Source organism: Populus euphratica, unplaced genomic scaffold (assembly GCF_000495115.2).
Source record: "Populus euphratica unplaced genomic scaffold, PopEup_1.0 scaffold2.1, whole genome shotgun sequence".
Lineage (NCBI taxonomy): Eukaryota > Viridiplantae > Streptophyta > Magnoliopsida > Malpighiales > Salicaceae > Populus > Populus euphratica.
In genome coordinates this window covers 2,825,192-2,846,688 of record NW_011499846.1, presented here as the reverse complement: position 1 = coordinate 2,846,688, position 21,497 = coordinate 2,825,192, and the positions used below count along the sequence as shown (strand labels likewise).

The window sequence follows — 21,497 nt, the reverse complement described above, 5'->3', positions numbered from 1 at the left end:
TAAGGAAGTTTAACAAGCAATCGAACGTTTGCAATGTTTCTTTTCTTCGTTTTCAAGTTAGTGTTCTTATCATAGTAGACTCTGAACTTGGAAATCATCCAAAAAAAAGTAAGTTTTATTATATCTTCAAATCAACTGAAGATTCATGTGGTCATTAATTTTTATTAAAATAGCATTGTCTCATACGTTCATTTTTAACCTGGTATTAATTATTTTACTAATCAAGTTTTTAAAAACTCGAGTTTTATTAAAGAAATGTTCTGTTTAATTTAACTAAAAACTTGATTCAATCAAGTTTTCAGACCCGAGTCTTTTCAATCTAGTTTCTCATATTAACCGGCTGAATTTAACAATTATTGTTATCAAGTGATTACGGTTCCTTCTGGAAAATATTGACTTCTAGGGCATAAAAATAACCTAACCCTAGTTTATAATCATGCTTCCTTGTTGGGCCATTCACAGGCCCAAACTGAAATTACCCTTGTAATAATTAAACATCCCTCGATCAGCGTAAACGAAACTGCCGTGTAAGATTCGAAGTAATCCAGGCCCAGATCTATAAATACAGGTCCCGCGCGGTCATCAAACACTAGAGCCTACGTGTTTATTATCACCCCCTCTTCTACTTTGCCGTTGCATTTTGGATTCCTTGCGTTTATTCGAAGAAATCTAACCAACAACAGAAAGCACGCTTCACTTTCTTCCAATTCCAAGTAATATCCCCAACAAATAATAAATTCTCCTGATAGGTATTTCAATTAATCAATGTTAATCACAGCTGTCATTATCTTGAATTATTTCTCTTTCAATTTCGCTAATTTTTGAAAGATCCTGATGGAGGAGGAACCAGGAAACCCTAGAAGAAGTAGTGAAGAATCAACCACGCCTTTCTTGGTAATTCATTTTTTTTATCTTTTTTAATTATGTGGAGTATTTTATTGATTTTTCTTTTTGGTTTTTTCAGTCGCTGAATGATGGGCTAATTCCGCAGTTATTCACATCAGTGCCATCCTTAAATGAAGCTGCCTCTTATCTAGTTCAATCTACTTCGTTGTTTACCCGCTGCTTCTCTGATTATTCTGGTATATTAATTTTCAATTATAATACTTGTTTGTTTTAAATACGCGAATTAGGATAGTGATAAATGATGATTCTTTTGTTATTATATATAATTTGTCAATACACAGTTCTTTTATGTGTTTCTTGGTTGGGAAATACTTACATTTTTAGCAATATAAAAATAGTGAAGTGGAGTTCGCACTTGCCTATTTATTGCAGCCTTTGGAATCTGTTCTGGACCTCTTGTGTCCTTATTTACTTAAGGGAACTCATATATTTTTCTTACGCTTCTCACTCATTGAGGTAAATGCTGGTTTTTTTTAATCTTTGAAATGAGATTCTAGTTGTTACACTTCCCTGTCCATGCATGTTTCTCGTTTAAGGGAAAATGGCATGATTACCATACTCTTAGGTTTCACCATTTCCTCATGTTTCTTATTGTTTTAATTTTAAAATGTAGACTTGTTTTAATTTTAAAATGTAGACTCGGTTGAGGGGGTAAAGTCAGTATCATCACATCTTTTTATCACTGTTCGTGACTGGTTTTTAAATCTTTACCTCCTGTACATTTACTTAAATAGCACTACAGATCCAAATCAGCAAATATTGTCCTTCCAAAGACAGTGCCTTTCTGCGATGCCACTATTTGCCATTTATGCATTTAATTTCCAGACCTCTTGTCCATTAAGAGGCCATTTCTCAATTATGATCACACCAAAGTGGGTCTTGGGAGAAAAATTACCGAGACCCTACCTTTTTTGCTTTTTTCCATGAAAATCTGTTCTGAAAATTCAAACATGCTTCCTTAAGCTTGTAAGCTTAAGAATTTTACCATTATGTGATGCAATGGGCCATGGTTTATGTTGCTAAAAAGAATTATTGGATGTGTCACAGTGGAATATCCTTCTTCGGGGGTTTCTGTCACACATGAGCAGGAGCTGACAACGTTTTCTTCCACACAAAATGGGGCCTCTCTGGATAGTGATCTCCCATCTTCAAGTGGAAGTCATTCTGCCACCGATACCCCTCCTATCCATGCTGGAGTAACAATAAACTCTTCTGAAGGACCATCTCAAAATACTAGTGCACTTGTACAATCAAATAACAGTGGTCAAAGCGGACTTTCAATGTTTCAAGGGTATTGGGCTCCTTCTTTCTTACTTTTGCTTCAGTATTTCTTACAGGATAATTTTGCCAGATACAGTATTTTACATGATAAATGGATTGCAAAATGTACAGGATGTTAACATGGTACATAGTGAGCTAGTCATTTAGTATATGTCACTCCTTCTGTCTCACAACGAATGATCATCTTTCCTTTTTGGTCAGCCCCGTATATTTATCTATTATTAAAAGTGAAAGTGCCGATTCTTTCATGTTCCTTATCTGCAGTTCATTAAAGAGTGTTAATTATTCTATCTTTTGAAAAGTATTCATGGAAGTGTAATTCCAGAAAGTTAATACTTAAATAAATGAGGCAGGACAATATTTATTAGCCATTCTTAACATGTATGCATAGGCAAAGCAGACATTGTAAAATTTTGTTTCATATTGTGGGATAGAGTTGGGGTAGATCCTAGGATTAAAAGCACAGGTTTCTGGTTTGATAATGAGATGTTTTCAGTTTCTTGATAGTTTGCTTTGCTATCATTTGCAATTACATAAACGACAGTGGTTCTTTGTATTTCCTTGCTGACAGAAAATTGTTTATCTCATTTATCAAGATTGAGTTTTTACTTTTACCCATGTATCAGGAACTAGAAATGAGTGAAACCATTTTTTTCTCCATTTCTTGTGATTTTGTCAAGATGTGGGAACAGTATTTGAAGTTTCCCAATCTGTTTTATGTGCCCTTGATGTGTGGATTGGTTTAGCATATAATTAGGTTTTTTACCTGTCCTTTTGGATCATGTGATGATTGCTTGTAGGCTTATTGAGCGTGCACGGAGGACTGTTCGTGGATCCGCGGACGATATAGGTTGGCTGCAACGTGCTTCAGGTATGCCTTCAGTTGAAGATGGAACTGGAAGGTTTATGGAAATTCTTGACAACATAAGGTACATAAAGCTTCCTTGGATCCTTAAGACGTCGAACATGGTCATTTAGTTGGTGATTGAGATCTTTTCTCTTTTTACCAGGCATGGTCTACACAAGTTGCCAAATTCGATAGTTTATCTGTTGGTGCCAGGTAGCAATTTCTATGTAGAATAATGCCAGTTTGTAGCTCTATGAATAAAATATTTAGTCATTGGGTAATCATCACTTAGCATATTGCTTGTTTAATTGAGCATCTTGCATGTTTAAAGTGTTCTAGACTTGATCTCAATGACGTGATCGTGTGCAATTGTACTTGTCATATCAGCAAGACCATGTTTAAGTTTTTTGCTTTTCTTCCTGAAGTCCTCTTGAACCATATGAGATTATATTCATACAAGTTCTAGTCACCTTTTAGGTAGGCCATAGGAGTTAGGGTCAAGGTCTTGAACGGGCACCGTAACTTTTATCCAGCATTGGTGTGTCAAAAGGCATTGAATATCACAAACTATATGGTAATATGACGCAGATTGGTTAGTCATTTTTTGGCAAGATTTTCAAGATGAATTCAATATAATGATAAATTAATCATCTAGGCAAGCTTTTGCGAGGAACTTGACTTCAACATATGCCCTGTCAAATTGTGATGCCAAAAACCACTCAATTGGATAGAAAGACAGCCTCAATGGCCTAATTTCATTATCATGCAATGTAACACTTTTGGAGGAGTTGATATGATAATCTCTTTTCAAAGGCTTAGGTTATTATTGAATTTTTATATGAAATCTCACATGACAAATTAAAAGCCTGATTCAGAGGGTATGGTTTGAATTTTTTTTTTATTTTTCTATTTTGTATCCCGGAATCAATGGTTTGTGCAACTTTGCTGGTTAACTTGTCAGGTCTTTTCAGTAATCATGGACCGCTTTATTTTGTTTCTACAAAAACAAGTTTCTCAAAGATGGGTCTGGCTTGTCACATTGCCAAGATTCATAGTGAGGTACTTATTGGGTCGTTCTTCCTTGCGTGATCATGCTGTACATATTCTATACTGAGCTTGTACAATGGCTAACCAGGCTTCAGTTGAGAAAAATGCCAGAGAGATAAAAGAATATATTGAGGAAATTTACTGGGGTTCACAGAAACGCGTCATGCTTCTTGGACATAGCAAAGGGGGAGTAGATGCTGCGGCTGCTTTGTCATTGTATTGGTCAGATTTGAAAGACAAGGTTGTCGGATTAGCATTAGCGCAGAGTCCATATGGTGGTAGTCCGATAGCTTCGGATATTTTACGTGAAGGACAGCTTGGAGATTATGTAAATATACGGAGACTTATGGAGATTATAATCTGTAAAGTGATTAAGGTACTCGGTATTTCCTCCTTTTTTTTTCCTTTCAATATGACTACACATGCACCTGCATGGACACATAAAGTAACGTGACACGCACCCACTCACACACACACACACACACACACATGTATGTGTTTTTTTTACCTTTTTAAATGAAGTTGTTTAGAAGTACTTGATTGCAATACTCAATCTATTGGCATTTATTCCTTCTTTGTGGTGGCCATCAAAATGTAAATAAGATATTAGTTAATGGGTTGTTAAGCATTATAATTGTTAGAAAGCAAACAATGTAATTAGATAGAATGCCATCTTTTGATAGATTGAGTTGAGAAAGGATCATCATAGGACTATAACTGTAAGCCAATTCTGGAAATCTAGTTGTACCTACTGCATAATTGCTGATGAAGACAAGTTGACACAGTTATTGCACCAGTAAACCGGGAAAAGAGAACCAAACAAGATATGAATTTGTTGATAAAGGCCTTGTGCTGTGTTAAACAGCTATCTATTCCAGTCTAAACTGGTATCAATACCAAGAGAGGGCCAAACAAGATTTGAATGGAAAGTTGAAAAGACATAGCATGCTGCTGTGGATAATGCATGCAGAGAAGATCTAGCCGAGTCAAGTTAATCGGGGCATGGCATGATATGTTTATTGAGCTGGAGTTAGATTTCATTTTGTTTCTAAAATAAGTCTGCTTTCAATATTTTTCTAAATAAATTATGTTTTAATGGTCAAGTTTATTTTCATCTCTAGGAAATCGTTTAATTGACTTGTGCTAATTCTTGTGTTATACACAAACCTTGTAGGGTGACATGCAAGCTTTAGAAGACTTGACTTATGAGAGGAGGAAGGAATTCTTGAGGAAACACCAATTGCCAAGCGAGCTTCCTGTTGTATCTTTTCATACTGAAGCAGGCATTACACCTGCTGTTCTAGCCACACTGTCTCATGTTGCTCATGCAGAGTTGCCCTTGATGGCACCTCTATCTGCTGGTGAATCACCAAGACTCCCAGTGGTAATACCCCTTGGTGCTGCAATGGCCGCGTGTGCCCAACTACTACAAATCAGGTATGGAGAGAAGAGTGACGGGCTTGTCACATGCCGGGATGCAGAAGTCCCTGGATCCACAGTAGTGCGACCCAAATGTAAACTGGATCATGCTTGGATGGTCTATTCATCTCTGAACGGCGACGCTTCTGATTGGGATGCTTCTCAAGTGTGTGAAGCTCTGTTAACATTGCTTTTGGAAGTCGGTCAAAGGAAGAGACATGAATTTGCAATGAAAGATGAATGAGCCCAGTGCGATCTTGCTTTTCGCCTCCTCCTTGTGCTGCTGTTGTACTTGATAATTTGCTCATTTGGGTATATAGAATCCGAACTCCTTTCCCCACCTCTCCTGCTTTGGTGGAATGAAGGCCATCAACAACTGAGTCTAGCAAGTGTCCTTGTAACAACTAGGAAACTCGCTCTTCGACGACTTGAAACTGATGAACCTCGAGAGCTGGAGCTGGATTAGTTGAGCCAGCTCTCGTTGAGTTGCACGCAAATTATATTCACGGTGACGATACGTTTGTTTCGCATCGAAGTAGAGCTATTTTTTTAGGTTTTTTTTTAAATTTTTATTTTTCGGGGAAGGAGAGGGGCTGCGGTAGTGTATCCCTCCATCTGGTAACAATACATTTTATCTAAGTTGCACGTGTAAAGTCGCCTCGTGAATGTGAGCGTGTGTGCATGCTTGCTCGATGGATCTATCAATTAAACAAAATAAGCTAACTTAGAAATCTATTAATTAATTTGATTTAAAATTAATTTTGTACCGTAAACAATCAATGTGAAGCAAAAACTGAAAGAAGCTCAACATTCCGAGGTCTCAAGATACTCGAGCCTCAAAATGCTTTTCCCCTTTCCACCAATCATATTCCAGCATTCACTTTAAGCTAAACCCGTTACTTGCGTTGTGTGTCTTCATTAAATTTCAATCAATCAAGTATAACTCACTTAAATTGAAAAAAAAGAAAAATACTCATCGGAGAGTAGAAAGAGTGAAATAAGTGATGATGTTAATAAAAATTAAATAAAATAAAAATGATAATGATAAATCACCGCTATTAAATGGTAAAAATTAGAAAGCAAGCCCGCATTTCAACGAAGTTTATTTATTTATTTATTATTTTTGATATTAAAAATAAAATTAAAAATATAAAGTATATTATTTTAATATATTATTTTTTATATTAAAAATAAAATTTAAAATATAAAGTATATTATTTTAATATATTTTTAAATAAAATAATAATTTAAAAAATAATTAATATCACTTTCCAGACAATCATGTTGCCTCTCTCACCTCGTCGTGCCACTAGCAGGCCACAGATTCCTAGCGGTAGCATTTAATTCCCAAAATTACCCTTCTAGGAGTCACGGAATTTCACGCTCTCTCTTTATGCTAAAATATCAGTCACAACAAACAAACAAACTACCGTCTCGTCTCCCTCACGCTCCCGAGCAGAGACCGAAGAGGAAATGAAAAATAAAGAAAAAGAAAAAAGATTTAAACTTCTTTTGTTCTTTTAATTATCGGTTTGAGAAAGGAAATCAAATTTCACAGTAAGTTATAGACTCTTTGATTAGGGTTAGGTTTAGGGTTAGGGTTTTTTTGGTGAAAAGAAAACCAAACTGCTTGTTTGGCGGTTCTGAATTAGGGTTTCGAGAAATTTAATTGTTAAATTTAGTGTTTGATATGTTTTGAATTAGGATTAATTGAAATTTGTGTGTGCGCTCATGTGAGTGAAGTTGCTGGGGGAGGGAGTTTTGTTTTGTTGTTGCAATTTTTTTTTCAATGGGGAGTACAGGTGAGCCAGACAGAAAACGGCGTCACTTCAGCTCTATATCATCACCAACAGCTGCTATGGCTAAAAAGCAGCCGTTATCGCATCTGTCCGAGGACAAAAAGGTTTGAACTTTTTCGCAATTTGACTGCTTCTCCTTTTCTTTTAATGATTTTGAGGAATCTTGTGCGGGTTCTGTTTTATGTTATGAATCTGATGGTCTTGATGCTCTGGGTTTATCGGGTTATGAGTAAAACAAAATCATATACTTGTAGGGTTATGGGCTGCATCACTTGGATAATTATGTGTGTTTGATTTGTTAAATCAGATGATGGTGATTAAATGAGAGTTTTGCAGGGATGTGTTCAAATGAGGTCGGATTGTTTTATCTGCTTGAATGTTCTACTCTTGTAGCCTACGACTTATTAAGCTAACGATCTTCAATAAATATTCATACATTGAATTTTTGCAATGCTTAACTTGTCTACAATTTGTCTCTTGTAATTTAGTCATCTATCATTGTAACTCAATGAATGGATATCTAAGTCCAATGAGGTTGCTGCCTGTCTATCTCTAAAATCAATTTTTCATGGTCAAAAATACATTTCCAGGCAATGTGTTCTCTCTCTTTGCTTGTGAATCATTTATTTGTGTAATTCTCTAGCTCTGGGGCTTGATGGCTGCAGCAGTTTAGCTGCTATTTTAGATTTTCCAATACTGGGTACCTTGGCTTTTTAGAAGCTTTATATGTTACTGCACTCAGTAATTTCTATATCTACTAGTACCAGTGTATAATGGGTAACTTGGCTTTTTAGAACCTTTATATGGCACTGCACTCAGAAAGTTCTATATCTAGAAGTATCAGAGTTGTCAAGAGGTTCTGAGGCGCCGCCCAGGTGAGCACCTTGTGAGTGGGTGCAAGGTGCTAAGGCTAGTGCCTGCTTGAAGTTCTTCCTTCTCTGTTGGTTTTTTTTTTTTTATGATTTATGTTTTGAACTATATGTCCATTTTTTTAATTCCACAAGAAACAACTTAGGGTTATTTTTTGTTAAAAAAACCAAGATTAGGGTAAAAAAATCATTAAAGTGGGAGGCAAACAGACAATGAAAGACACTTACAAGAGAAACACCAACTGCACTTTCTTTTTTCAATAGTGGGAGTCAACCGCACTTTCTTTTTTCAATAGTGGCAGTCAAAGAACAGCACATCTGTACAACTAATACTTCAATTTTTTCTCTGTACAACTACTACTTCAATTTTTTCTAAACAAGTGCAGTATAGTTTGAGAGATGAGGATTTCAATTATAATCATGAAATGGAGGATTCAAGTGAAGGAGAGGAAAGCATGGATGGAGATGTTTTTGAAGATTAATGAATAATGATGATGATATTTAATTTTTCTTTTTAATCTACTTGGCTACTAACTACTTTAAACTATCATAATTTGTTTTAAGGGTGAAAAATATAACTTTATATATGTTTTTTTTTAATTTATAGCTTATCACCTTGGTTCATTCAGGTGAGCGCGTAGCACCTCAGTCATTTTATAGGCTTGGCGCCTTTTGCCTTTGAGAACAGTGATAAGTACCAAACTGTAATGTCACTAACGAGTAGCTTGTTTGTTGTGAACTCACATTTTCTTTTGATGATATAGCTTGATACTGCTGTTCTTCAATACCAAAATCAAAAGCTTCAACAGAAGTTAGAGGCTCAGAAGGTTGAGCATTCTGCACTTGAAAACAAGTTATCTCTACTGAAGAAGAAACAGCAACCATACAATTCCACATTAAAGGCTGTCAATAAGTCTTGGGAAGTGGTAATTCCTTGGGCTTTTTTGTTCTTCATATTATCTTTCTTTTTATACACTAGTTCAGAGAATTTAAAGCATAAGATATCTTTCAGCGTTATCTACACACAGTACCTTATTGTAATTGTGGGAATGTTGACTTTTTTTAACAATAGCTGGTGACTGAGTTGGAAACATGTTCCAACCGCACAAAAGAGTGGATCAATGGGCAAAATGTCAAACATGTACCAATCACGAAAGGTGAGGAAACTGTAATGTATTACTTCTCTCTGGTTTTTTATTTTTTCCCCTTAGCATTTTACTGGTAACACTTGCTTAGATAGCATGAATTCATTGCTATCCATTCCTAACATTTGCTTTCTTGTGATAGCTATTTATGACTAATTAATATATATACATGGGAGAAAACTGTACAAGGCGAATAAGAATCCACCTTTTGGCACATGACATAATATAGTTCCTGAAATTTTAGCTTGTACAAGCCATACTTGGTGACTCTTGGCTTTGTATGCATGCTTAATTTGCTTGTTTGATTACAGCAAGGAAACTTTTTTGAGTAGTCTTACCTCTTCTTTGCAAATTATTATCTTACAACTTTAATGCTTATAACATCCATGAGATGCCAATTGTCTTGGAAGTTGGTTTAAATTTCAAAAATATTTTGGGAAATTCATGTGTTGTGGTTGGTAGGTTGGTGGGTGTGTGGCTTTTGTAACTATGCATGTGTGCATGGGTTTGCATGGTCATTTGTGTGGGTAGGTTTCAGAAACATATGTGTGTGTATTTGGGGGGAGGGTATTTTAGCAATGTGTGCGGCATTTATGCAGTTCAAAGTGAGCAGCTAGGAAAAAGTTGGCTCCAGTGTTTGTAGATTTAATACATGTGTGCTTTCAGAGTGGACACAAATTTGATAACCAGTCTTTATGTGATGATTAAAAATTATCAATAGTGTTTTTTTTATATATATATATAAAAGCAAGGCCATTTTCTAATAGGATATTATTAAATTTCGGTCATTTTCTAATAGGATATTATTAAATTTCCTTTCAGACGAGGGCTCATCTTCTCTCAAGGATGCATTTCTTAGCCGACTTATGGAAACTGGTGCAACTGAAAGTTCCTCTGCAAGTAACTGCCCTGATCAGATGGAAGTGGATAGAGAAACTGCCTTTGAAAAGAATAAAAGCATTGTACATAATTTAGTGGCTACAATCAATGGCCTTTGGTATCTGAAGGATGGATTACGTGCAGCAGTTTTGAAACAGCTTACAGCAGATGGTAGGAGTATACTGCCACAGGTGTCTGTGTTATATTTGTCTTGGGCTACTTCAGATTTTTCTCAGTTCCTATGTATGTTTCTCCTTTGCTAGATGCTTGTAGGGAAACAATATCTAATGAATTGGAGACAGAACTTAAGAACTTGAGGTTAGGGCTAAGTGACCTTCATTTGAAGCACAAATCACTGGCAAGGGAATTGCAGAACCATCGAGACAGTGATGCAAAAAATAAAGCTGAGCTTAAGCATCTAAAAGGTAACATTTTGAATCCTTTAGTGTTCATCTGAGGGCCCCTCTTCCTTTATTCAAATTAACAACATATCCTGTTTATGATACATGCATAGGTACGTGTCCTTTTTTTTTAAAAACGGTCTTGTTTAATTGTATATGTTCACTAGCACACTATATCACATTTAAATACACATCACGCATGCTTGGTGATAAGGTTTGGCATGTTTGGATACCTTTTCTCTCTCTACAGTTATTTACTAATTTTGATTTGTTATTGTACAATGGTGGAACGAGTTTTATGCTATCATTCTTTGATAAGATCGTTTCAGCCATTCATCTAATGTTTGGAAAATCTGGAGGAAATAATTTGGTTTTGCAAGAGCAGGTTTATGACTGAGCAAACTACACACTGCATTATGCTATTCCTTCTTTTTACTTGAAAATTAATCATCATTGACTGATATGCTTTTGTAAGTGTGACTGTTGCGCATCTGCTTGTTTTCCATAGGTGAATTGGAGACCACAGTTGCAGAATTAAATGACAGCAACTGTAAATTGGCAACACTTAAAGCGGAGAGAAATGCAACTAAAGGGGCATTCTTCCCTGTCTTAAACTTGGGAAGCAAGCATGCTGCTGGTGATCAGGTCAGGGATAAACAAAAGGATCTTCAGGATATGGAGTCTGCTGTCAAAGAGCTTTTAGTGAGTTGTTGACTTTTATTTTATTGGATTCCTTCTTGGGAATTTCTTGAACTGGAAGAGATAGGCATGTTAATTAATTCGAGTTTCACAGGACCAAGCTTCCTCTCGACTACTAGAACTAAAAGATCTTCATGAAGAAAGGTTAACAATATTACAGAAGCTATCCAATTTGCAGGTTAGGATTTTTTTTTTGGGGGGGTGGGGGTGGGTGGGGCTTCAATGCAGATTCACTTATTTGATATTATAAATAGAATGAAATGCAGCTTTATTTATGTGCTAATAGAAGTGGAATGAAATTATTTTGGTTTACAGCACTCATTGAAGAATGTGAAGGTTATTTCTTCATCACGAGCCTACCTTTTGCTTAAAGATCAACTAGAGAAATCAAAATCAATGGTTCTCCATTATCGTGCCTTATTTGAGAAACTACAGGTTGTAACTGGTCGGTAGTTTCATTTATGCCCGAGTCTGTAAATGTTTTTTGCATGGATTAGTCTCTGATGCTGACAATATTTTGTACCTGGAAATTACAGGTTGAGAAGGATAACCTTGTCTGGAAGGAAAGGGAACTAAATATGAAAAATGATTTAGTTGATGTTTGTCGAAGATCTACTGCAGTTATCGATTCTAGAGTTGCTGATTTAGGAAAGGAGATACAGAAACAGATTAATGAAAGAAACATGATTGAGACTAATCTGGAAGTGTCATCAAGAGAACCAGGTGCATTACTGCTTTATGCTTTTGTGTGACTTGTAATTCATGCTGCTTCTTCCCTCTTGTGCTCGAAGCCTCATAAGTACTCTCTATTTTAGGAAGAAAAGTAGTTTTGTGTGACTTGTAATTCATGCTAATTCTCTGAAGCCTGATAAGTACTCTCTATTTTAGGAAGAAAAGAGATGATTGCTGAATTCAAAGCATTGGTTTCTTCATTTCCCGAGGAAATGGGCTCTATGCAAAGCCAATTAAGTAAATTCAAAGAAGCTTCTTCTGATATTCATTCTTTGCGGGCTGATGTGCAGTCTCTTTCTACTGTTCTGGATAGGAAGGTGGGTGCATTCTGGTGTATGCATTTATATATGTTAAATTTAAGTCAGTTAAAGGTTGCTAAGATTTGTTTTCTGAAGCAGGGAAAACAGTGTGGAAGTTTGTCTTCCAGATCAACAAGCCAAATTGCTGAGATACATAAGTTGCAGTCTCTGGTATTTTTCCATTCTTCATTTTCGTAGAAATTTTAGGGGCTTGTAAATGACTTCAAAGCCTTCCTTTTTTCTGCCTGAGGATTTTATAACCTAGGTTAACTTGGAACTTGAATATGGATGGAATGAAAGCTTTTTGCAAAAATTCTTCATGCTGTGTACTGTTGTTGGTCACTCTTAAGGAATTATAGCATTTTAATCCTGCTGTCTGACATTATTTCCTTGATGTTTTAATATCCTATATTGTTATTATCTTCCAATGAAATGTGGTCATTTTAGGTTTTTAAGTGTGTTATTGTGTCATAAGCTTGTAATAGGATCTCTGAAATGCCAATTCCAAGTCATGAATTTTTTTTGCCCTGAAACGTGTCGTGGGTCCTACTTTTCCTCGCCATATCTTTCAAGGACTTGTAATTCAAGACTTCAATGTATGACTACCTTTTCTTTGGAGTTGAAGAATTCCTAAAATTAACATTTTATTTTATTTGAAAAACTCGTCCATAGTGTTCCTTTATCTAGATGCATAAAATTTTGGCCATGGGAATGTTGTTGCGAAAAGATCCATTTGGTGCCCATCTTTCTTTTATTTGCTAGCTATTTTTTGAGACTTTTTTTGTTTCAGAGGAAAAAATGTGCATCCCTGCAGGGTATGCTTTTGCTGCATTTATAAATTTGTACCTCTTGATGAAGTTTGATTTGAACCCCATACAAGTTTTAAAATTATATAGGTGTCACTTTCATTTACTCTAGCAGAAGAAACTCTAGCCACGTTTGTTGACTATGCCAGAAGAACTACAGCCAAATGTTTTATGATATTTGGGAACTCAAATCAGCAAAATGATTGTCGTGGTGTATTCTTAAACAAGAGATTCTTAAAAGATTAGGTACTGGATTATTTCCTGTTGAATTCTCTTATGTTTCATTTTTTCCAAGAAACCCAAAATATGGTTATAGATATACCTCAACTATGTTTTTGCTAGTAGAAAAACGATGTCTCTCCGAGCATTAAATTCATCATCACATTTAACTTGTTTTACTGGATCAAGTTTATTTTTCTAGTCCTTGTGAGCTTATCTTTTTTTCAGAAATATTAAATTACTGATAAATTTAAATGTATTCTATGCTCTGACAAGTGGTCTGATAACCATTTGCCAAGGTCTGCTGGAACACGGGCTAGAAGAATTTATGATGCCTTGCTTTCTTATTTTAAGGGTATTAAACTGTCATGATCTGATTTAGCAATTGAACCCCTTTTTTCCTTGGTTGTAGGTCCAAGATCTGAGGGAAAACATACTGGAGTTGAAACTGATTTTGGACATGTATCAACGTGAATCCACTTGTTCAAGGTCAGAGTCATCTATACATCCTGCTTTCCCCATAATAGCTTGAACTTCTACTTCATATTCAACCAACTACAGATAGTTTATTTTGTATATTCATTTAGTATTCTAATGAATGTTTGTTGCTTTATGCTGGAAATTGAAGTACATTGAATGATTGTGCTCTGTTTAAATTTGGTGTCCAACTTCTTGCATCGGTATAAAAATCATTATTTTTAAGATACTAGCTAAGGCATCGGTATAAAATCATTATTTTTAAGATACTAGCTAAGTAATGCTAGCTGTGGGTCGTCCTCAGTGGTAAAGTATTTGATTAAATCATTTATTAGCACGATCCAGTTCATACCATTTTCTCATCATTGGTTCTAGATTATGTGAAATTATGTGGTGGCTTCGAAATTTATTCTGCAATTTTAGGGATGTCTTGGAAGCTAGGGATCTGGAATACAAGGCATGGGCTCAAGTTCAAAGTTTTAAATTCTCTCTTGATGAGCAAAACTTGGAATTACGAGTGAAGACAGCAAATGAAGCCGAGGCCATATCCCAGCAAAAGCTAGCTGCTGCAGAAGCTGAGATTGCTGATTTGAGACACAAACTAGAAGCTTCTAAAATGTAAACCTTTCCATTGAACAATCATCCTTTCATTGTAATTGTTTTTGGTTAATAGGTGGGCCTAATATTTGTTCTCACCTAAATTTTAACATGCTAATTATGGGAGTGCAGTGTGTGAAAATGTTCATTTATTTCCTTTCAGGGATATGTCTAGACTTTCTGATGTCCTAGAATCAAAAAATGAAGAAAATGAGGCCTACTTATCTGAAATAGAGGTCAGTGTTATTTTCATTGCAGGTTTTTTTTAGAATGCAATAATGCATCTGTTTTAAGATTGTTTATTTGGTTTTGCTTCAGACAATTGGTCAAGCATATGATGACATGCAAACTCAAAATCAACATCTGTTGCAGCAAATAACGGAGAGAGATGATTATAACATTAAGGTTAGCATATTCCATAATCTGTCTTTGAGTAGACTGTTTTATGCTGCATGCAGTGTCTTTCAGCTGTTAGTGCTTAAGCCCTTGGTCTTACTTTGTTTGTTCAATATTTGCTTTACTGTATGACGTGATATTGGTATTTACATGGCCAACTTGTATTTTGAAACGTTCGTATTCATATAAGCTTTGGGGTTCTTAAGACTTGCAATGTGGTTCATTTTTCTATATTTTGCTAGATGAACTGTTAAACAGGTAATATCTGACCTTACACATGTCAACAGTTATGAATTTGATCCAGCTTTTCTTGATTACTTGGGCATGGAAACATGTTTTGCCGTACTGGTTTGTAATATCTATAGGACCAATTATGGACTGATTTGATATCTTAAACTGAAAAGAGATGTATTAATAGTTTGTAGCTGGAGATAGGGTCTTCATTCTGTTACCTCCTTGACATCTTGGTTGAGTTTCCCTCATCCTCGAACTTCAAAACATCAACATGCGACCTGCTATGTTTGTATGGTTTTAACAGGCATCACTTGTAAACTACATAATTTTACTCTTGCTTATCATGATGATGCTCTTCTTGTATTCATGTAAATGAATTTTTGCTTGCATTTACTTTTAAATGTGAAGGGATTCGTCTTAGAGTTCAGGTAAAGATATGAAATGTATGTACTTGACAGTATGATTTAGTGGATCTTGCTATTCTTGTTTTAGCTTGTTTTAGAGGGTGTGAGAGCAAGACAACTGCGGGATTCTCTGCTCATGGACAAACAAACCATGGAAAAGGAGATTCAGCAAGGCAATATTTCCCTTGATTTCTTTGATGTGAAAGCTGCAAGAATAGAAGATCAGGTATTTCTAAGTGGTAGTTATTTTGATATATGCAAGAAATAGTAGTTATTTTGACATATGGCTTGCATATAGAGTATTCATGCATATAGTATAAAAATTGGCATGTGAAATAAAATAAACATTCTTGAATGTGATTAGAAAAGGAAATAAAAGGAGAAATTGTCATTTTTTTCAATTGATAAATAACTAATATGTTTTTAATTTGTCTTTTTATTTTTTTATTTTTATCTTTCTATTTTAGAAGATGATTGTCTTTTAATTAAACCAATCTTCTTTTTCAACCAAACCCTTCTCCTTTTACTTTCTAAATAATATAAATGTATGCGAATATGTTTAAAAAGAACAGGTAAGCCATCACTATTATTCTAGTCTTCTTTCATATCTTTTTTTTTTTTGAGATTAAGAATTGAGGAGTATGGAGTATCTTGTTGATGTTTCCACTATGCATATGGTATTGTAGCCTTGGTACTTCACTACTTCTCTTACTATTAGATGAGCATAGGCATGCCTCCAAGTTAGGTAAATAATTAGTATTATGTTGATGATTTTCCAGGATAAATGGTAGTTTAGATTAATTAATTGATAATAAAGGTATTTAGTATTATTAAATTATTGAAGGGCAAAATAGTAGATCAATTTTTTTTACGAGGTCATACATAGTTGTGGATCATTTTGTAGTAGAGTCAACATTACTGGAACATGTATAATCAGTATTGAATGCCTTTGCCTTGCAGTTAAAAAATTGTTCAGACCAGGTTCATAAACTTGCAGAAGATAAGTTTCAAAGGTCGGTTATGTTGGAAAATACACAAAAGAAATTGCTAGAATTGAGAAGATCATCTAATCAAGCAAGAGAGTCATTGGAGGATTCCCAATCTAGAGTTGAAAGAAGTCGAGCTGCTCTTTTGGAGGTGCAGATAGATCTAGAGAAAGAGAGGTAACAATATAAATCCCATTCCGCTTCCTATTTGTATGAATGTAGACATTTATGTCATTGCTTGTTTTATCAGATTTGACAAGAGAAGAATGGAGGAGGAATTGGAAGTTGCAAGGAGAAAGTTTTCTCGTCTTCAAGAACATACAGAAGGGTCTTTGATTGTAGAAAAGCTTCAACAGGAACTTAGAGAATACAGGGAAATAGTTAAGTGCAGTATCTGCCTTGACAGACCAAAAGAGGTGATTTGCAATCCCTGTTCTGCTATTTGCTGGATTTAATGTCCTGTTTTGATGAATGAAACCAGCTTTACTAGTTGGATAACTTGATATGAAAACAGGGCATGCAAAGCATAATCAAACCATTATTTCTAAGATAAGTTTGACATGTACATTATCCAACAAGTAGGTTTCCCATCAAGGGAACTGAATTTTATGAAGTGATGTTGAATTATGATTTTCTGGTCTTACTGCTGCTCCAGCTTTTTTCCTGAGGAAGGCAGTTGGTTTCACGTTTACTAGCAAGATATTATATTTCAACTTGCTCTTACTCTCAGTGGAACTTCAGTACTAGGTGGCAATAGCAGTAGTTTCAATTGAGAACAAACTTGTACTATTCTCGGTAGAAAGGATTAGCAGTGTGATGGATGAGCACTATTCTGTGGTATGCAGTGCTTGGTATTGTGATAGCATGTTTATTAATAAATCATATAGGCTAGAAAAGGAAAATACTGAATCTGCAGGAAAGTGGAATGACGAGTATCTATAAACTGACAAAGTGATTGGCTTGGAGTTTGATTGAAGGAATAGAAAATTAGGCAAAGAATCTCACATTCTGGTGTGGTAAAAATTTGGTTGTTATGATAAAGTGTCCTAAAACATTACAGAATGGACGAAGAGCTTCTTTGAAGCAACCTCAACTAGTTTAGGACAGAGGCTTGTTGAAATTTGACTGGTTGTATTCTCCACCATATTTGCCTAGAGGTTCTAAAAAACTTTTGGTGATTTAGTAAGTGTTTTTCTTCATAGTGGGTGCTTGAGTTCCTTTGGGATTCGGGTTGGGTTACTAATAGGTTCAATATTAGAATATTACTGTTACTGTATTTATTCAAATTGATCAATAATCTCCAAGATTTTATGATATACATATCAGTCAATTATATGACTTATTTTTGCCACTGTTTATCCAAATATACTGTGTAGTGATTCTAATAATTTTGTTTTCCGATCAGGCTGTCATTACAAAATGCTATCATTTGTTCTGCAATCCCTGCATACAGAGAATTGTTGAAAGTCGTCACCGCAAGTGTCCAGTGTGTAGCGTGAGTTTTGGGCATAATGATGTGAAGCCAGTGTACATCTGATGACATGGGAATGAGGTGTACCATGCTGTTTGATGATGAGGTTCCTTTTCGAAGTCAGGTCCCATTGAGGCTTGTCTGCCCTGATAGAACCTTGACCTTTGGATGCCTGCTGGTTCATGCCTATTCTTTTGTTAGAGAATTACCAAGAGAATAGTGACAGGAACCAGTGCAATTCCTGTCCATATCATCCCCATGCAGATCATTTTAAATTTGATTCTAGGTTGATTTCATTTGTTGCTCGACTTCCATGTATCTAGGATGTTGGTTCCTTATTAACTGCTGGAGACACTATAGTGTTTCAATTTGTTGCAGAAGATCAGAATCCGACAAAATGCCATTGCTGAAAGCCTTGGAGGTTGTAGAGATCACCTTGGCACATAGCAATGAGAGTTGGCTCATGCATTTGATGTCAGTTTTCTCCATCCAGTGAAAATACCTGGAATGGAACTTAATTTTTGACTGTACAGGTTTTAGTGCACACATTAGATTTGCAGGAATATCAATCAGTTTACATTTTTTGCTTTATAAACTAATGACGTTTATAATAGTAGTTTGTGCTAGATGTGCTCAACATTGCTTCTTGTATGTACGGAACTTTTGAAAGTGAATGTTGTAGTGTTATATTTCATGTATGTTATTTCCACTAGGGGGCATTCTCTCTGAAAATTTTGAGCTATTGCGGGTGTTCATTAGAGGGAGGTATGCACCATTTTATGGAAAAGTGAAGGAAAACGTGAAAAACGGTGTTTGTATTGAGTAGACCAGTGAGCATTTGTGGTTTTTGTTAGCATGGGAAATAGCAGTGGCTTGTGGCTGAAGAGGCGCGATAGCGAGTGAAGCGCTTGTGGAAGAACCGCACTTTGGTGGAAGAAGTACCGCCGTTGGTTTGGAATGGGTTTGGTTGTCAAGCTTACAAGAGAAGGTTTGCCATGGCTTCTGTTTGACGGTTTTTAGCTTTTGGAGAAAAGAGGCATTTTTACAAGGTGGGTTATGTGGATTCGGTTTGAAGTAGATTGCCTGTAGTTTTTCTGGTAATCTTTAGATTTAAAATTCATTCTTGACCCCATTTGAGTCGGTTTAAACCCGGATTCTCATTTCCTATTGGGTTTCCTAGTATGAAATGTGTTGGGTTCGTAGAGGTGTGGCTATGAACTCACTAATGAAAATTTAGGTTGAAAACTCGGGGTAGAAAATGGTTCAAGCCATTTTTCTCTATCAGATGTTGGCTCAAGATTCCTGGTGGATATTGACAAGCTTACAGTAAGTTTCAGTTATTTGCAATTTAGTCTCTGAGGTTGAAGATAGATAATGACTAATTCAAAAATTTTAAATATGTATAGTTCAGTCTGATACTGGTAGTCACATTTTTATTTTTTATTTTTTGACAAAGTTGATATGCATCGGTATTAGAAAGGAAGGAGGTCAGGCTTGATAGTGGCCAGAAAGGGGATTAATCCGATCATCATAATAAAGATTAGAGATTAGTTTTGATCATTTTTGGATGAAGGATTAAGTAGAAAACTAAAAGGCTGTGGGTTTGGTTTTCTTTTTTTTCCTGGTTGAAGGTTGCATTGTTCATCTGCTTGCACGTTACATGGACTTTGTAATTTTTTTTTTGTTTTTTTATTTTAATCTTTAAATTTATTTTTTCTCTTCTGATTGCATTTTTTGGGCCAAATTCAAGGGGATTTGAACAAAATTTGTTGGCTAAGGATGAAATTGAAAAATTAGGGACCAAAATAAAAAAGACATTATAAATAGATAATGGTTTCAAAGTAAATACAAAAACATTTTATTTGGTCCTTGTACTTTAAAAAGTATAAATGCTTGGTACCTTAATATTTTACCAAAGTTTATTTTATATATATATATATATAAGAAAAAAATATTATTTAACCAAATTTCATGAACCGAATTATATAGTTAACAAGTTAAGCCAGAATAACAAGAATATTATTTTTTTAATTTATATCTTTTTTTAATCTGTTTTTTAACTTTTAAATTTATTTTTTAAGTAATATCACTCATCTGTGATTTTTTTCAAAAAAATATTTTATATATGTTTAATTTTGAAGAAATTCTTTCTATTCATATATAATTTTTTTTAATATTTTGTATAAATGAAGTTTATTTTTTAAAATAAAAAAACAGAATTTTTAGATAATTTTTCTAATATATGTAGTTTTGCATGATTTTTTATTTTATTTAAATAATTTAATGTGTATATCTATTTTTATTATTGCTGGATTGGATAAAAACAGTATTTTGATTAATAAGATTTATCAAATACAACCGAGTAAATATTTTATTTTTTGGATTTATACTTGTATCTCGATTTTTCCAACTTTATTTTTAGTTAATATTAATAATTTTATTTTAATTTATTACCGCAAATAAATTATAATTTATTTAATTACATGTGTATATAAATTTGTTTATTTATACTCAAAATAGTTTTTTAGCTATAGCAATATGTCGAAAAATTCAATATATATAATTTTTAACAGGCTGTGGGTTTTTTTTTTTTTCTTTGTCCTGGTTGAAGGCTGCATTGTTCATCTGCTTGCACATTACATGGACTTTGTAATTTGTTTTTTGTTTTGATTCTTAAATTTATTTATTTTAGTCTGATTGCATTTTTTGGGCTAAATTCAAGGGGAACAAAATTTGTTGGCTAAGGATGAAATTAAAAAATTGACAACCAAAATAAAAAAGACATCATAAATGGATAATGGTTTCAAGGTTAATACACAAAAATTTAATTTGGTTATTGTACTTTGAAAATTATAAATGCATGGTACCTTAATATTTTACCACTTACCTTTTAGTGTGAAAGTTTATTATATATATAAGAAAAAAATATTATTTAACCAGAGTTCATGACCCGAATTATATATTTAACAAATTATATATTTAACAAGTTAAGCCAGAATAACAAGACTATTATTTTTTTAATTTTTTAATTTATACCTTTTTTAATCTTTTTTTTAATTTATGTTTTAAATAATATCATCCATTTGTGATTTTTTTTAAAATTATTTTGTATGTGTTTAATTTTTAAAGTGATTGTTTAATTTAAATATAATTTTTTAATATTTTGTAGAGATAAATTTTATTTTTTAAAATAAAAAATAGAATTTTTAGATAATTTTTCTAATATATATAGTTTTGCATGATATTTTTTTGTTTATTTTATTTAAATAATTTAATATACATATTTATTTTTATTATTACTTGATTGGATAAAAACATTATTTTAATTAACAAGATTTATCAAATACAATCAGATAAATATTTTATATTTTAAAATCAAATATTTTAATTTGTGCTTGTATCTCAATTTTTCCAACTTTATTTTTAGTTAATGTTAATAATTTTATTTTAATTTATTATCACACATAATTTTTAATTTATTTAATTACATGTGCATATAAATTTGTTTATTTATACTCAAAATAGTTTTTTAGCGTCGAAAAATTCAATATATATAATTTTTAATAAAAGATAAAAATATATTA

At 34.0% G+C, this 21,497-nt stretch overlaps 2 protein-coding genes across 6 annotated transcripts; both read left to right on the top strand.

Annotated features, from left to right (window-relative positions):
- Window positions 1-578: 578 nt before the first annotated feature.
- LOC105131624 (alpha/beta-Hydrolases superfamily protein) lies at window positions 579-6,171 on the top strand. 3 transcript variants are annotated; one of them, XM_011034691.1, is made up of 9 exons: window positions 579-713; window positions 829-894; window positions 965-1,082; window positions 1,954-2,197; window positions 2,988-3,116; window positions 3,198-3,247; window positions 3,996-4,093; window positions 4,170-4,457; window positions 5,256-6,171. In XM_011034691.1, the coding sequence occupies exons 2-9, from the start codon at window positions 835-837 to the stop codon at window positions 5,742-5,744; spliced, it is 1,476 nt and encodes a 491-aa protein (XP_011032993.1). In that variant the 5' UTR covers window positions 579-713; window positions 829-834; the 3' UTR covers window positions 5,745-6,171. The 3 variants fall into 3 exon arrangements, with proteins under 3 accessions (XP_011032993.1, XP_011032984.1, XP_011032975.1); XM_011034682.1 differs by having other exon boundaries at window positions 579-749; XM_011034673.1 differs by having other exon boundaries at window positions 579-894.
- A 735-nt stretch (window positions 6,172-6,906) lies between these two features.
- Window positions 6,907-18,645, top strand: HUB1 (histone mono-ubiquitination 1). Of its 3 annotated transcripts, none has more exons than XM_011034654.1 (20): window positions 6,907-7,057; window positions 7,205-7,403; window positions 8,933-9,094; window positions 9,241-9,325; window positions 10,136-10,363; window positions 10,456-10,617; window positions 11,102-11,295; window positions 11,387-11,470; window positions 11,608-11,727; window positions 11,829-12,015; window positions 12,181-12,341; window positions 12,423-12,494; window positions 13,761-13,837; window positions 14,249-14,443; window positions 14,586-14,658; window positions 14,741-14,827; window positions 15,545-15,682; window positions 16,417-16,619; window positions 16,693-16,858; window positions 17,848-18,645. In XM_011034654.1, exons 2-20 carry the CDS (start codon window positions 7,290-7,292, stop codon window positions 17,977-17,979), a joined length of 2,640 nt encoding a protein of 879 aa, XP_011032956.1. In that variant the 5' UTR covers window positions 6,907-7,057; window positions 7,205-7,289; the 3' UTR covers window positions 17,980-18,645. The 3 variants fall into 3 exon arrangements, with proteins under 3 accessions (XP_011032956.1, XP_011032949.1, XP_011032964.1); XM_011034662.1 differs by lacking the exon at window positions 6,907-7,057 and adding an exon at window positions 7,607-7,652 and having other exon boundaries at window positions 7,312-7,403; XM_011034647.1 differs by having other exon boundaries at window positions 6,907-7,403.
- The last annotated feature ends 2,852 nt before the right edge of the window (window positions 18,646-21,497 follow it).